This window comes from Strongylocentrotus purpuratus, unplaced genomic scaffold (assembly GCF_000002235.5).
Source record: "Strongylocentrotus purpuratus isolate Spur 01 unplaced genomic scaffold, Spur_5.0 spur5_scaffold_6, whole genome shotgun sequence".
In the NCBI taxonomy this organism is placed as follows: Eukaryota; Metazoa; Echinodermata; class Echinoidea; order Camarodonta; family Strongylocentrotidae; genus Strongylocentrotus; species Strongylocentrotus purpuratus.
The window spans coordinates 60534142-60546158 of NW_022145612.1; the positions used below are offsets into that span (position 1 = coordinate 60534142).

Sequence of the window (12017 nt, forward strand, 5' to 3'; positions counted from 1 at the left end):
TGCGTTCTTTTTTCTTTCTTTTTTTTTTTTTTTTTTTTCCTTTTTTTTTTCCTTTTTTTTTTTTTTTTTTTTTTAATGTGGGGATTTTGGGGATGAGAATCGGCAACGCTGGCCTAGCTTGTCACTTCGGCGGTGGCCCGTGTCCTCAAAAAAGCTGATGGGGGGGGGGGCAAGGGACTCTGTGACATTTGTTCGCCCAACCCCCCCCCCCTCCCCCCAAAAAGAAATAATAATAATAATAATAATAATAATAATAATAATAATAATAATAATAATAATAATAAATGAAATAAATACATAGAAATAGAATAAAATAAAATTACAAGTTTAAAAAAAAAGATAAGATTTTAAAAAATGGTCCCCGGATTTTTTTTTGGGGGGGGTTGCAACCCCCCCAACCCCCCCTCTAGATCCGCTTCTGAGGCAGATTATCTTGAAGAAGAAGAAGAAGACTATACTCATCTATCCGTAAGCCTTTCTTATTTATTTAATTTCCTTATCTCTCCTTTTAATTATATTATCCTTTATACATAATTATAATAATTTGTTTTCCTTCTTCAAATTTTCCCCTCTCTCTCTCTCTCGTTTGTATTTCTTTTTCTTGCTAAACTTCCATTATTGCCTCGTAGGCTTTCACTTTTTCCTTTTATTTATATATTGCCAATACCGTATTTGGCGCAAAGTTTAGATCGGTCGGCCAATATTTTGATTTCCAAACAAGAATCAGACGAAATTTCATGTAAGTGCCAATACAAAAATTATATTTGAAACAAAATGTTATATTGGAATACGTTTATAATGTTGTTAAGTGTTTATTTTTCAATTGTTTTCCAAGCAAAATATTCTAATTAACAGCTATCTAGAAGATGTTCATTGCGGATATATGCGTTTCTCACAATTCAGTCCCACTCGTTGTAATTGTTGTCGTGTCCGGCCCCTGTCTCTAGTAAAAATACTAATTTAGATCTAGATCTAGACCGATAAGTTAATGGATAATAGATGTTTTACTGTTTCTAGGACTAAACGTGGAATATCACCTACAAATATTAAATTACTCATTGTTGAAAACATAACCTAGTCCCTCACATTTAACTTGAAGCTTAAGTTAAGTATGAATCATTGTCTTGATTGAAATTTGAATTTGAATGTGAAGAATTCACTCTTCACTGCACTGTCATCATATTCATAATCGTATACATATTCATGTTAACATTTTTAAACGTTGTTATTCATTTTATTGTTTCTGTAAGTGTTATTTGTTGTTCTTCTCTTCCTTCTCCTCTTTCTTGTTCTTCTTTTTCTTCTCCTTTTCCTTCTCTTTCTTCTCCTTGATCTTCATCATCTTCTCCTTTCCTTTTCCTTCTCCCTCTTCTTCTTCTTCTTCTTCTTCTTCTTCTTCTTCTTCTTCTTCTTCTTCTTCTTCTTCTTCTTCTTCTTCTTCTTCTTCTTCTTCTTCTTCTTCTTCTTCTTCTTCTTCTTCTTCTTCTTCTTCTTCTTCTTCTTCTTCTTCTTCTTCTTCTTCTTCTTCTTCTTCTTCTTCTTCTTCTTCTTCTTCTTCTTCTTCTTCTTCTTCTTCTCTTCTTCTTCTTCTTCTTCTTCTTCTTCTTCTTCTTCTTCTTCTTCTTCTTCTTCTTCTCTTCTTCTTCTTCTTCTTCTTCTTCTTCTTCTTCTTCTTCTTCTTCTTCTTCTTCTTCTTCTTCTTCTTCTTCTTCTTCTTCTTCTTCTTCTTCTTCTTCTTCTTCTTCTTCTTCTTCTTCTTCTTCTTCTTCTTCTTCTCTTCTTCTTCTTCTTCTTCTTCTTCTTCTTCTTCTTCTTCTTCTTCTTCTTCTTCTTCTTCTTCTTCTTCTTCTTCTTAGGTTCCAACTTCTTCTTCATCCTATTCTTTCTTCTTCTTCTTCTCCTCCTCCTCCTCTTTCTTCTCCTATTCATCTTTTTCTCCTGCTCCTCTAAAAAAAAAGTGTTAAAGCACATGTGAGTGTGTGTGTGTTTTGTATTATGACTTCACCAGACCAATACACTCATTACAAACTTGCTCAGGCCGTCAGACGGGCGCAAATTAGCCTGATATTTCCCCAAAAGCGGGATATTTTGGAAACAAGACCAACATTTCTCTGGATATTTTCTTGACCAAATATCCCGCTAATTGCAATTGGGGCTGATGAAGACGCAAATTATCTGGCTAATTTGCGCTCGGGATAGTTAAAATAGCGGGTTATTTGGCGACCTCCAGCAGAAGAAGACAGGCCTACTGAATGTTCAAGATTACAAATAAATGACATGTGCCAAACGGTGTTTTGGTAGAAAATGTATAGGGGCCAAGTAATGAGCATAGAAAGATGAGGAAATCAAAGTAAGTAGGCCCGACACCATGTGCTTAACACAGGTTGTTATTTTTGTTGGAGATGATTTCCAGGGAGTTTTTGTGAGTTTGTTTTTATTTTACGTGTTCAACAATTAATCAATCTAATGCAGGATAAACAATCCAAAATGAATTATTTCCATGTTCTCTCGTCATACCGTTCCCATACCAGAGCTCAAGATTAGCTCTAAGGTGTACCCTGTGGGTCTTTCTGATGACTTATGATGGAGGAGGGACCAATAAAGTTTGCATCTGGTGGAGATGACATCAAAATTTGGGACCTCTCCAGCTCAACTCCTCAGCAACTGTTTTCACCGCATGCAGGTCCCATCTCAAGCCTCTGCTGGAGTCAGAACAATATCCTTTATTAATTTTGAACAGTTATTATCTAACTTATATTTTTGTATGACAAAAATCTTGACATGTAATCCATAATAATAATAATAAAGATAGATTTATTGAGTGCATAATAAACCGAGGTGCTTGATCATTACATTGTAAACATATAATGACAATTCACATGATCATAAGGAATGCAGGCAAAATAGAACAAGGGAATGTCACACACCCTGCATTTCTCTTCCCTGAAGCAAACAACAGAATTATTTTAGATGTAGCATGTTATTTATTTAATTTGTGATGAATTTAAAACTGAAAGCATGCTTAAGGTTGCTTGGCTTGTAAATTTTAAGCTAATCTGAATCATTAATGATCACACTTCAATTTAAACCCTAACAGTGTTCATATAGTCAGCAGATGGGACGCCAGAGATTTTTGATGGGGTTAAACCCGGTAAAGTTTTTCATCAGTGTTGACGTTTTTCAATCTTACACTATAAATCATTATTCATTGAAACTCTGAATAGCACCTCAAATAAGTCATGTAAATTATGTACTCTATGATGTTCCTTGACACACTATTATTTTCACATCAACTCTTGGCCAGTGCATCATCAGTTGGGGATAAGATTGTACTCTCCTACGGAAAGAGTCTTTCAACAAATATTATTGAGCTTGCAGTTGGGGTAAGATATTTAGACTGCCTGACAAAAGAATAATTATTATTGTGTAACACTAGAGCATTCACATTTAACATTGTCCTCACTATCTAGGCCACTACAAGGTCACTTTTTCAGCTCACCAGTCAACATGTTTCAACCAGTTGAGTGCAGCAAACCCTAGCCACCGATCGAAACGACCAAAGTGGTTTGAACTGTGTTCTGACATCAGCGCACACAATTTTATATTGAATTCAGATGTCAAAACCAACCCATCAATTGATTCCGACTACAAATTTGGTCTGATTTTGGACAAAAATCGATACAAATTGTCATTTTGGGGCCAAGAAGTGACTTAAATGACCATTTTGTTGGTGATAGGGTACATTTTATCCTTTAAAAAACAAATCGAATAAGCCCTACAACTCTCCATTGCTGATAATGATAAGGATTAGCCGTCTTTACAATTTTCGTTAGCGGTTCCAATACTACTGTTATATGCACATTTAAGGTTATATTGTGAATTTGTCAACTTATTCCTCAGCAGAAACACTGATATTTGATAGAAAAAAAACTGTCATGCGTAAGTAAAATACAAACAGCAGTGTGAATTCCACTTCTTTTATCTCTTTTAAACTCTCATATGATAGGAGAAGCAGACATGTCTTTCTATGAACTCAACCTCACGTTACCTGGTTTGTGGAGGCAAGAACAAGCTGGTCAGCATATGGGACCTCAAGAACAAAAAGTTGAAGAGGACATACAAGGTATTTATATACTGTATATGAAGAGTCTAGGTCTTTGATTGGTCAAAACTGCAGGCATGAATTTTTCTACAGAATGTTGGGCAATATAGCAAAAAAATATTGACCGGGCATAGTTCTACTTGCACAAGGAAAGGACAAAATAGTTAGTCTTGAAGTTAACAATAGATACGCTAAGTTAGACATGTCCAATGGTCTTTGACAAGTAAATTTTCCTTCCCATTTAAAAATAGTTTCAACCCTGCCCCACAGAGCAGTCAATATTAGTTATGCTATGATATAAGGTGTCAATGGTGTAGCTAAGACTTCCATTCTTACTTAGGAGCATTTAGCATTATCTTTGTGACCTGTTTTTTTTCCCTCATTTTTTATTTTTTTGTAATGTATTTTCCGGTAGTTGTTGTTGATGATGTACAATTATTTGTTTAAAAGAAAATGTGTAAATCATCATACAGAGAAATCAAAACAAATTAGCGAATGGATTAAAGCCATTGAATTGATGAAACAATCTACTAATTTTCTGCATGTTACAGGAGCATCGAGACAGTGTGAGCTGTGTGCTGTTCAATTGGAATGATTCCTACCTGGCATCAGGGTCGGCGAGTGGAGAGATCTTACTTCACAATGTAGTATCTGGTCAACCTGGCTCCCCTATGGTTGCATCCAATGGACAGGTAGGCACTCACTTACATCATGACAGGAAGTCAGCTATTTAGTCATTCAAATTATGTTTAAAAAAAACTTATTACCAAGGCTGATCTAATATTGAATTGCAGTTAATTTGAATTGAAATAAATTCATGAATCAGTAGTTAATCAATGCACAATCATTGATTGATGAATTTGCCTTGATTCCGATCAGTCACTATTCTTTAGCAAATGGGACCCCTGATTTTCCAATTACAAGGTATTCAAAAAGCTGATTGTGGGCCCTGTATTATATAGAGCTGCGATTGATTCAAATCACAACTTCTGTCTCTTAGGTACACAGCTGCGATTAATTACAAGTTGCGATTAATTATAAGTTGCGATTGATTAAAAATTACGATGGATTTGAGTCAATCCCAACTCTTAATGGTACAGAAACCTGGTGTATGTTTTCTATGAAGGAAGAAGAGAGTGGAGAAGCATCAACTCATGCACAGCTTTCAGATTTGAAGTGATCTCTATCTTCCATATTTATTATTAACTTGCCATATTGTAGATTTTTCCTATTTTTTATGTTATGATGATTCTTGTATATTTTTGTACAGTGGCTTGCCCGTTTCTAATATTGTGCCTACCATATCTTTATATGCTTCATTCTTTCTATCACACATTCATTCACCAATCCATCCATCCATTTGTCCATTAATCCACCATCCATCCATCTATCCATCCCTCCATCCAATCCACCCATCCATCCATCTATCCATCAATCCTTCTATCCATCCATCCACCCATTCAATCCATCCACCCATTCACCTATCTTTTCACAGACAATCCGGGATGTCGGGTACTCCTTCTTCAAGAAGTCTCTCCTAGCTGCTGCCTCAGATGATGGCAGTCTAACCCTGTGGGATACCAACACTAGTAAGCTGGTCACATCATTCAGCGATGCTCACAATGCACCCACCACAGCCCTGTCTTTCTCACCGCTCAATAATCTCCTTCTCGCCAGCTCCGGTCTTGACAAGAGGGTGGTCTGTTATGACGTTAATGGCAGAAGGCAAGTCTCTTTTAATAATAGTTTACATCTGCTGAATGTGTTTTGAAAAGTGTGTTGTATTTGGGTATAATGTCCCTTTTTACATGGGCTATGTTTTATGCCCATTTGCTCTAAATCATGAGTGTAGTGATACAATACTTACAAATGAGATTAAGTTGTGATTTTGAGTTGCTAGAAGTTATGAGAAGTAAGGAATGTGTTATATTGGTTTGCACATATGACATGTCCATGTATCCCCCCCCCCCCCCCCCCCCCCCCCGAATATGAAGTCTCTGAGATGGTATGATATCTTGTTTGACGTTAGACATAATTTGATTATTGTGCATCATGTTCATATTTTTGTAACTAAATAACATCAGCTTTTGAGTTGCATTTATTTCTTATTTTGGCAAAAATTGCAATACCATTTTAATCAAGAAAAGATTGATGTACAATTTAGAAAACATGACATTAATACCCAATACCTGGTTATTTTTCTATAGTGTGATCAAGACGATGACCGTTGAGTCCCCTCTCACATCACTGTCCTTCATGCAAGATGGAGCAACGTTAGCAGCAGGCTCCACCCGGGGCAAGATCTATGTCTTTGATCTACGCATGGGATCTGCCCCTCTCAAAACACTCAACGCTCACAAGTCTTCTGTACAGGCTATAAGATTCCAATATGCTAATGGAGCTCCTAAGGTAGGTGGTTTGATTCAGATGTGTACAATGCATATCTGATTATCTCTGTCCGGGTACTGACCTTTCACATCCAAACAAGTACTCAGTTTCTTCAGTAAGTTTGTATGCAAAAGCCACATGGCAAACTCACAACTGTAAAGTGTGGTGGGGAACCTTGATTTTAAAACTCAAGTTGTTTGACTGTAGTGAGATTCAGCCCAACTATCAAACATGATTGGTTTGTTGTTAGGGCTTACAAATGTTCTGTTTTTAATATTAAATGTTGAGTAATCTAAATTGATAGAAATTGACCTGACCAAGCCATGAGTATGTAGACTGACATTGATTGTGAATAAAAAAAATATAAGCATACAGGTTGATTTGACTATTTAAAGCTTATCTGGTCTAGTTTATAGGGGGAGATTATACCACACTGCAAGGTCACTGGACAGGTGGTTATCTCATCAACTCAGCTCTCAATTAACATAAGAAAAAGAGGATCATGGGGGACCAATGGTCACCGATTAGGCATTGTTTTCTATACAGAGGGAGCAAGTAGCTACAAGTAGTGCAGTCACGCTTTAGGAAAAGGGAGACCCTCAAATCAGTATATTTTGATAATTTTTACTCATTTCTATATTGTCATTATGATTCTGAAAAAAATATGCAAAAATGATATGGTCGATTGAAGGAAAAAATACTGAATATTATGAAAAGTAGTGTAAAATATATATTAAGTGAAATATTTAATAATTTTACATTTAATAATTGACTCCATTTTACTAACCATGATTTTCCTCAAGGTGAATGGGCCAGTCAGCAAATCAAGAACAGCAGGTTCTCACAAGAAGTCGTCATCGTCCACCTCTTCGATACCGATGCACGAGCCCAGCGAGCCGACATCATCCATTCCTGATAATGTGAAGGCATCTAAGGAGAGTCTCAATGAGAGGACCAACGGTGATCCTTCTCCACGGTATGAGCAGATGGACAATATGGATATCATCTCACCAATCAGAGAAGGTGAGATTAGATTTCTTTATTTGAGATTATGGTTGATGAATTGGTTGTTAATTTACCTGATATTTGACTCATTTCTGTATCCTCATTATGACACTTTAGGTAACTCATTCTGTCTGAATGTAGATTACTCAACATTTAACATTAAAAACATATCTTATCAATTTGAATTTTATTGCAATCAGATCACATTATGTAGACCTGAAAGATTTAGTTCAGTAGATTTTTTTCTCTGTAACGAAGAGTCCTCATAAGAGCTGCCTGAAGTCTCATTCACACATGATGCATATAAATCTCAGCGGCAAATTAAAATGACATAAATGTAGTGCATTTCCTATATCTTACAACACACAACACAAAGTGATTAAACATAGGGACTTTACTGGGTGCAGCTACTTATTTTTCGATCTGATCTGCCATTCACTTTCACTTTAGATGATATGGATATGCTGCAGCTCTTGTTTTTCCTTTCTTTTCTTTTTTTTTCTTTTGTTGTGATTTACGACATCATGTGTTAGACAGGATTTCCTTTATTGTATCATAAGCAGTTCTTAACAAATTTTAAATGGACATTTGTATTGAAACAGGAGGTGACTCGACCACAGCTAGGACATCAGTCAGGAATGGTCCCAACTCTGTAACTGATGATAGGCCAGAGACTATGGGCAAGGCAGAGACACAACAAAGACGTAACAGCTTACCTGGTAAGAACTATTCTTAATAAGTGCATATGTTCTCCTTTAGAGGTACACAGACTGAGACTATGTTGAGCATGCATCACATTACAGTATTTATTTTGCTTTCTAGCCAGTTTGAGTCTCTGATTCTTATTTTGAAGCAAAATTCAAAATTAATATTTTCTTGGTTATTTTATTTATCCTGTTGTGGTTTATACAAATAATAAAATGCAGCAACTTGAATTCTCATGTTTTGAGTGGGAGACTTCGAGGCCATTTTCCCTAAATAGTCTATTTTTCCATATAACATTGTACTCATTTACTAATTATTCTATATTTTTGGCCTGCAAAAGGGATACAGTAACTTTGAATTGTTTAATATTACATGCAGTTAACATAAGTATGTGTAAATACCAAAATGTGCTTGTGCCACTGGGCTTGAAGACTGGAATCATTCATAAACTACGATGGTAATGAAATAATCTTAATTGTTGTTCCATCTTTTAGGTGCAGGTATATTCTCCCCTCTGTCATCAGAAAATGACAATCCAAGTATTGATAGCTCAGTAAGGAGAAATCCTGTTGGATCAGTAGCCTTAGAATCCAGCCCTTTCGGACCAATTAGGAGAGCTTTTCCAAATAACTTGGATGGTCTAGATAATGGCACAACAACGGCAACTTCAAATAGCGTCAGGTTTAGATCGGTGAGTATTGTGTTCTTTTTTAAATTTTTTACAAGGTCTTTGTTTAGCCTGCAAAGTAAGCTTTGCCATCATGTGCAAATTTCATGTTTTCCAGCCTTTGCCATTGAAGATTTTACCGGAGGTAGATACCAATACCCTTAAAATGGGCCCCTATGTAAAAATAATATTACATTATTATTACATGTATTTGTGCTTTTTGTACTCTCTTCTGTAGCCATTGCACAGTCCGGTCGACCTTCCCTCGCCAAGGAGAACATCCTTTCCCACCACCGTCATGGATACAAGACGCATTCCAGCCTCCCTCAACATCCGTCCTGTCAGACTGGACAGTGATACCAGGATGGAAGGGGAGGAAGAGGAGGAGGCAGCATCACCAGTAACCACGCCAACCATTCATAGACCAGGTAAGACAAAAAAAAAATTATGATATTTCTATAATAGCCCCCCCCCCCCCCACCCTCATCCCACTTAATTATTGTATCATGCTAACTTACTTATAGGTTAGATATAGTTGGTAGATAAAATAGCTTCCAATGATCTCACTATAGTTAGACTAATGTCATGTTGATTCAAAGGCTAAAGATGAACCTCTTCTTTAACTTCCTGAGCTTCTAACCTTAAAAGTTCACCTAGATCTATGTGAAAAATTTATTTCAATTCTGATCATTCTGACAGAAAGATATAGTGCAGCCACATTATATAGCTTTAAAAAAAAAAAATTGTTCCGCTGTCATCCCAGTTTTTAATCGAGTTGCAGAAACTGTATCAGTGATTGTTGTAATAGGAGTAAAAATTTGTTGTGTGGTACATGTATAACAATATCACTTAAAATTTCAGTCATGAAAAAAACAAGGGACATCATCTATTATCCTGTGGAAAGATACAATATTAATCCAGTTATGATTATTATCATATTATATTGGTTTCTCCCATGCTGATTACTGTCTAAAGACTTCTCCAGTGACACAGAAACGTTATCCTGTTATGTCTTATTTTCCTCTTCTATCCAGTCTTCTCACCAGAGGAGCCCCCAAAGACATCATTCCCAAGAAGCTTTCCGTCCCCTGCTCCTCCTCCTCATACCAGTAGTGAGGCAGAAACAAGGATGAATGAAGGAGCTGTAGGAGGAGGAACAGAAGCTGCAGGAAGCTCATTGCAGAATACCCCATTCCAGACATTCCAAGTGGATTTCATCAAGAACTTGATAGAAGAATCATTGGACCAATTCAGGTATTATAATAAGATTCTACCTCCCTATTCGTCAGCTCAGAGTGAGAAAGGTGTCGACTCACACACTGTCCATTAATATTAATGCCTTCCTGGTGATAAGCAGACAATTTATATCCTGGTATATGGGTAAAGACTGCGAGGACATGCCATGCAGGTAATTTGTTTACTTGAAACACCATCAATGCTAGTGTTCAGGAAAGATATGAATGTTTTTACTGGAATATGACAGGGGGAATCGCAATATTATTGCTTTTCTTTTTGGCTTATAGGAATGTTACATATTTGCTCTTTGTTAGTGATGAACAAAATAGAAACTCATAACTTCTGTACAGGAGGAAGTTAATGCAATTTTTTTACTTTGTCTAATCACTGAAAATGGTGGTTTTGTGCAGCACATTTCAATGTCGCCTCCAGGATAAAGTTCAAAGTCCTGTAGCAAATTAAATCAGAAATTTCTCCCAACCTGTTAGTACCATAGACACAGATATCTTGTGTTTGTACCAAGATCGCTGACATATTACATTCCCCATTTTTAGGTAATTTTTTTTTAGAAATAGATATCTCTCCATAAACTGGATCAATAGTGGACATTTTATTGTCAATGTCATATGTCTACTTTGTTCTTGAATACAGGGTTGCTATCCACAGAGATGTTACTAATCTACAGTTAGAAATGCTCAGGCAATTCCAAATACAGCAGGTATGTATACACTTGATTAAAAAGCACTGTACATTGGACATGGAAGAACTAATTCAACAAACTGTATATGGGATTAATTTTTTGTGATGGACTTAAAATTATTTTGGTTAAAAATTTTCATATAAATGTGTAGGTGATGTTTATATAAACAGATTGGGAGATCCAAAGAATTACTAGAATCATTATGTAGATAATTGTTTGAATTGAATGATATTTCTTTTATATTTGTAGTGGGGAGTGATAGGATTTTTGGAAAAATAATGGTATTGATAGATGAGTAGGAGAATGGGAAGAAGAGAAAGATAGGAAAGAACAAAAGTTTTTAAATCTCATTAGAGCTTCTTTACAATTTTGTCTGGATTCGTTATCAAGATATTTCTATTCAACTCTTTCCTTTCAATTATCATGACTATCCTTTGTCTCCATAGACTGAAATACAAGCATTGCTCCAACGCTACTCCGTCAACGAGGGCCTCCTTTCAGAGATTGAGACTTTGCGAGAGGAGAACAAGAGATTAAAAAACAAATACTGATCTCGGCCATCGGCAGGACAAACTAGGAGTAACTTCCTCTATTGATACCAGAGATAGCAAGATGCCAGTACATCCACTGGATAATGCAAATTCTGGTGTTGTTCATGACATGAAACACAAGGTCATGATATTGTCACCTTACTCCAAATGGGATGTGATCCACTGGATGCCTCACTGCTATTACAAGAGGATGAATCCCTTCTGCATGCTTTTCATTTCAGCCAGCTTCCTCATGATCACATTGGATGTTTCTTTGTGTGGTAAATGTCCTTGGATCACTAAGGATGCAAGGAAGATTCTTAACTTCAAAATGGTGGAGGAAAATACAATTAGTGGAAATTGATAATCACTTGCAGTGGAGGGCAAATAATAATAATAATAATATTGGATTTTTATATGGCGCACGTATGCAAGGTCCTCAAGGCGCTCCAACATTACCCGGCTATGCTAGGCTGCTGATTTTCGACGCTCACAGCATTTAAGGAATTCCTTCCTACCGGTACCCATTTAACACCTGGGTGGAGAGTGGCAAGTGTAGATTAATGCATACATGCCAACTGTTCAGATTAAAGAGGAACATTCCTCTTTTTGGGAGAAGATAATTATCATTTTAATGCAGGTGTTCCTCTTCCTGTACAAATTTGTCTGTAGTATTGAATAGGA

At 36.4% G+C, this 12017-nt stretch overlaps 1 protein-coding gene across 1 annotated transcript; it reads left to right on the plus strand.

Moving 5' to 3' along the window:
* The first annotated feature begins 615 nt into the window (after window positions 1-615).
* LOC115918313 (protein NEDD1-like) lies at window positions 616-11371 on the plus strand. The gene is made up of 14 exons (XM_030973101.1): window positions 616-739; window positions 2532-2716; window positions 3289-3383; window positions 4007-4123; window positions 4654-4794; window positions 5598-5827; window positions 6310-6511; window positions 7294-7513; window positions 8098-8214; window positions 8695-8891; window positions 9106-9295; window positions 9902-10121; window positions 10755-10821; window positions 11250-11371. Exons 2-14 carry the CDS (start codon window positions 2581-2583, stop codon window positions 11352-11354), a joined length of 2037 nt encoding a protein of 678 aa, XP_030828961.1. The 5' UTR covers window positions 616-739; window positions 2532-2580; the 3' UTR covers window positions 11355-11371.
* Window positions 11372-12017: the final 646 nt, after the last annotated feature.

Bases quoted from the DNA above. Each gene is read 5' to 3' on its own strand.
- LOC115918313 (XM_030973101.1), top strand. From the start codon at position 2,581: ATGATGGAGGAGGGACCAATAAAGTTTGCATCTGGTGGAGATGACATC. The intron at 8,892-9,105 runs GTGAGTATTGTG...TCTCTTCTGTAG, and splicing joins ATAGCGTCAGGTTTAGATCG to CCATTGCACAGTCCGGTCGA. The intron at 10,822-11,249 runs GTATGTATACAC...TTGTCTCCATAG, and splicing joins GGCAATTCCAAATACAGCAG to ACTGAAATACAAGCATTGCT.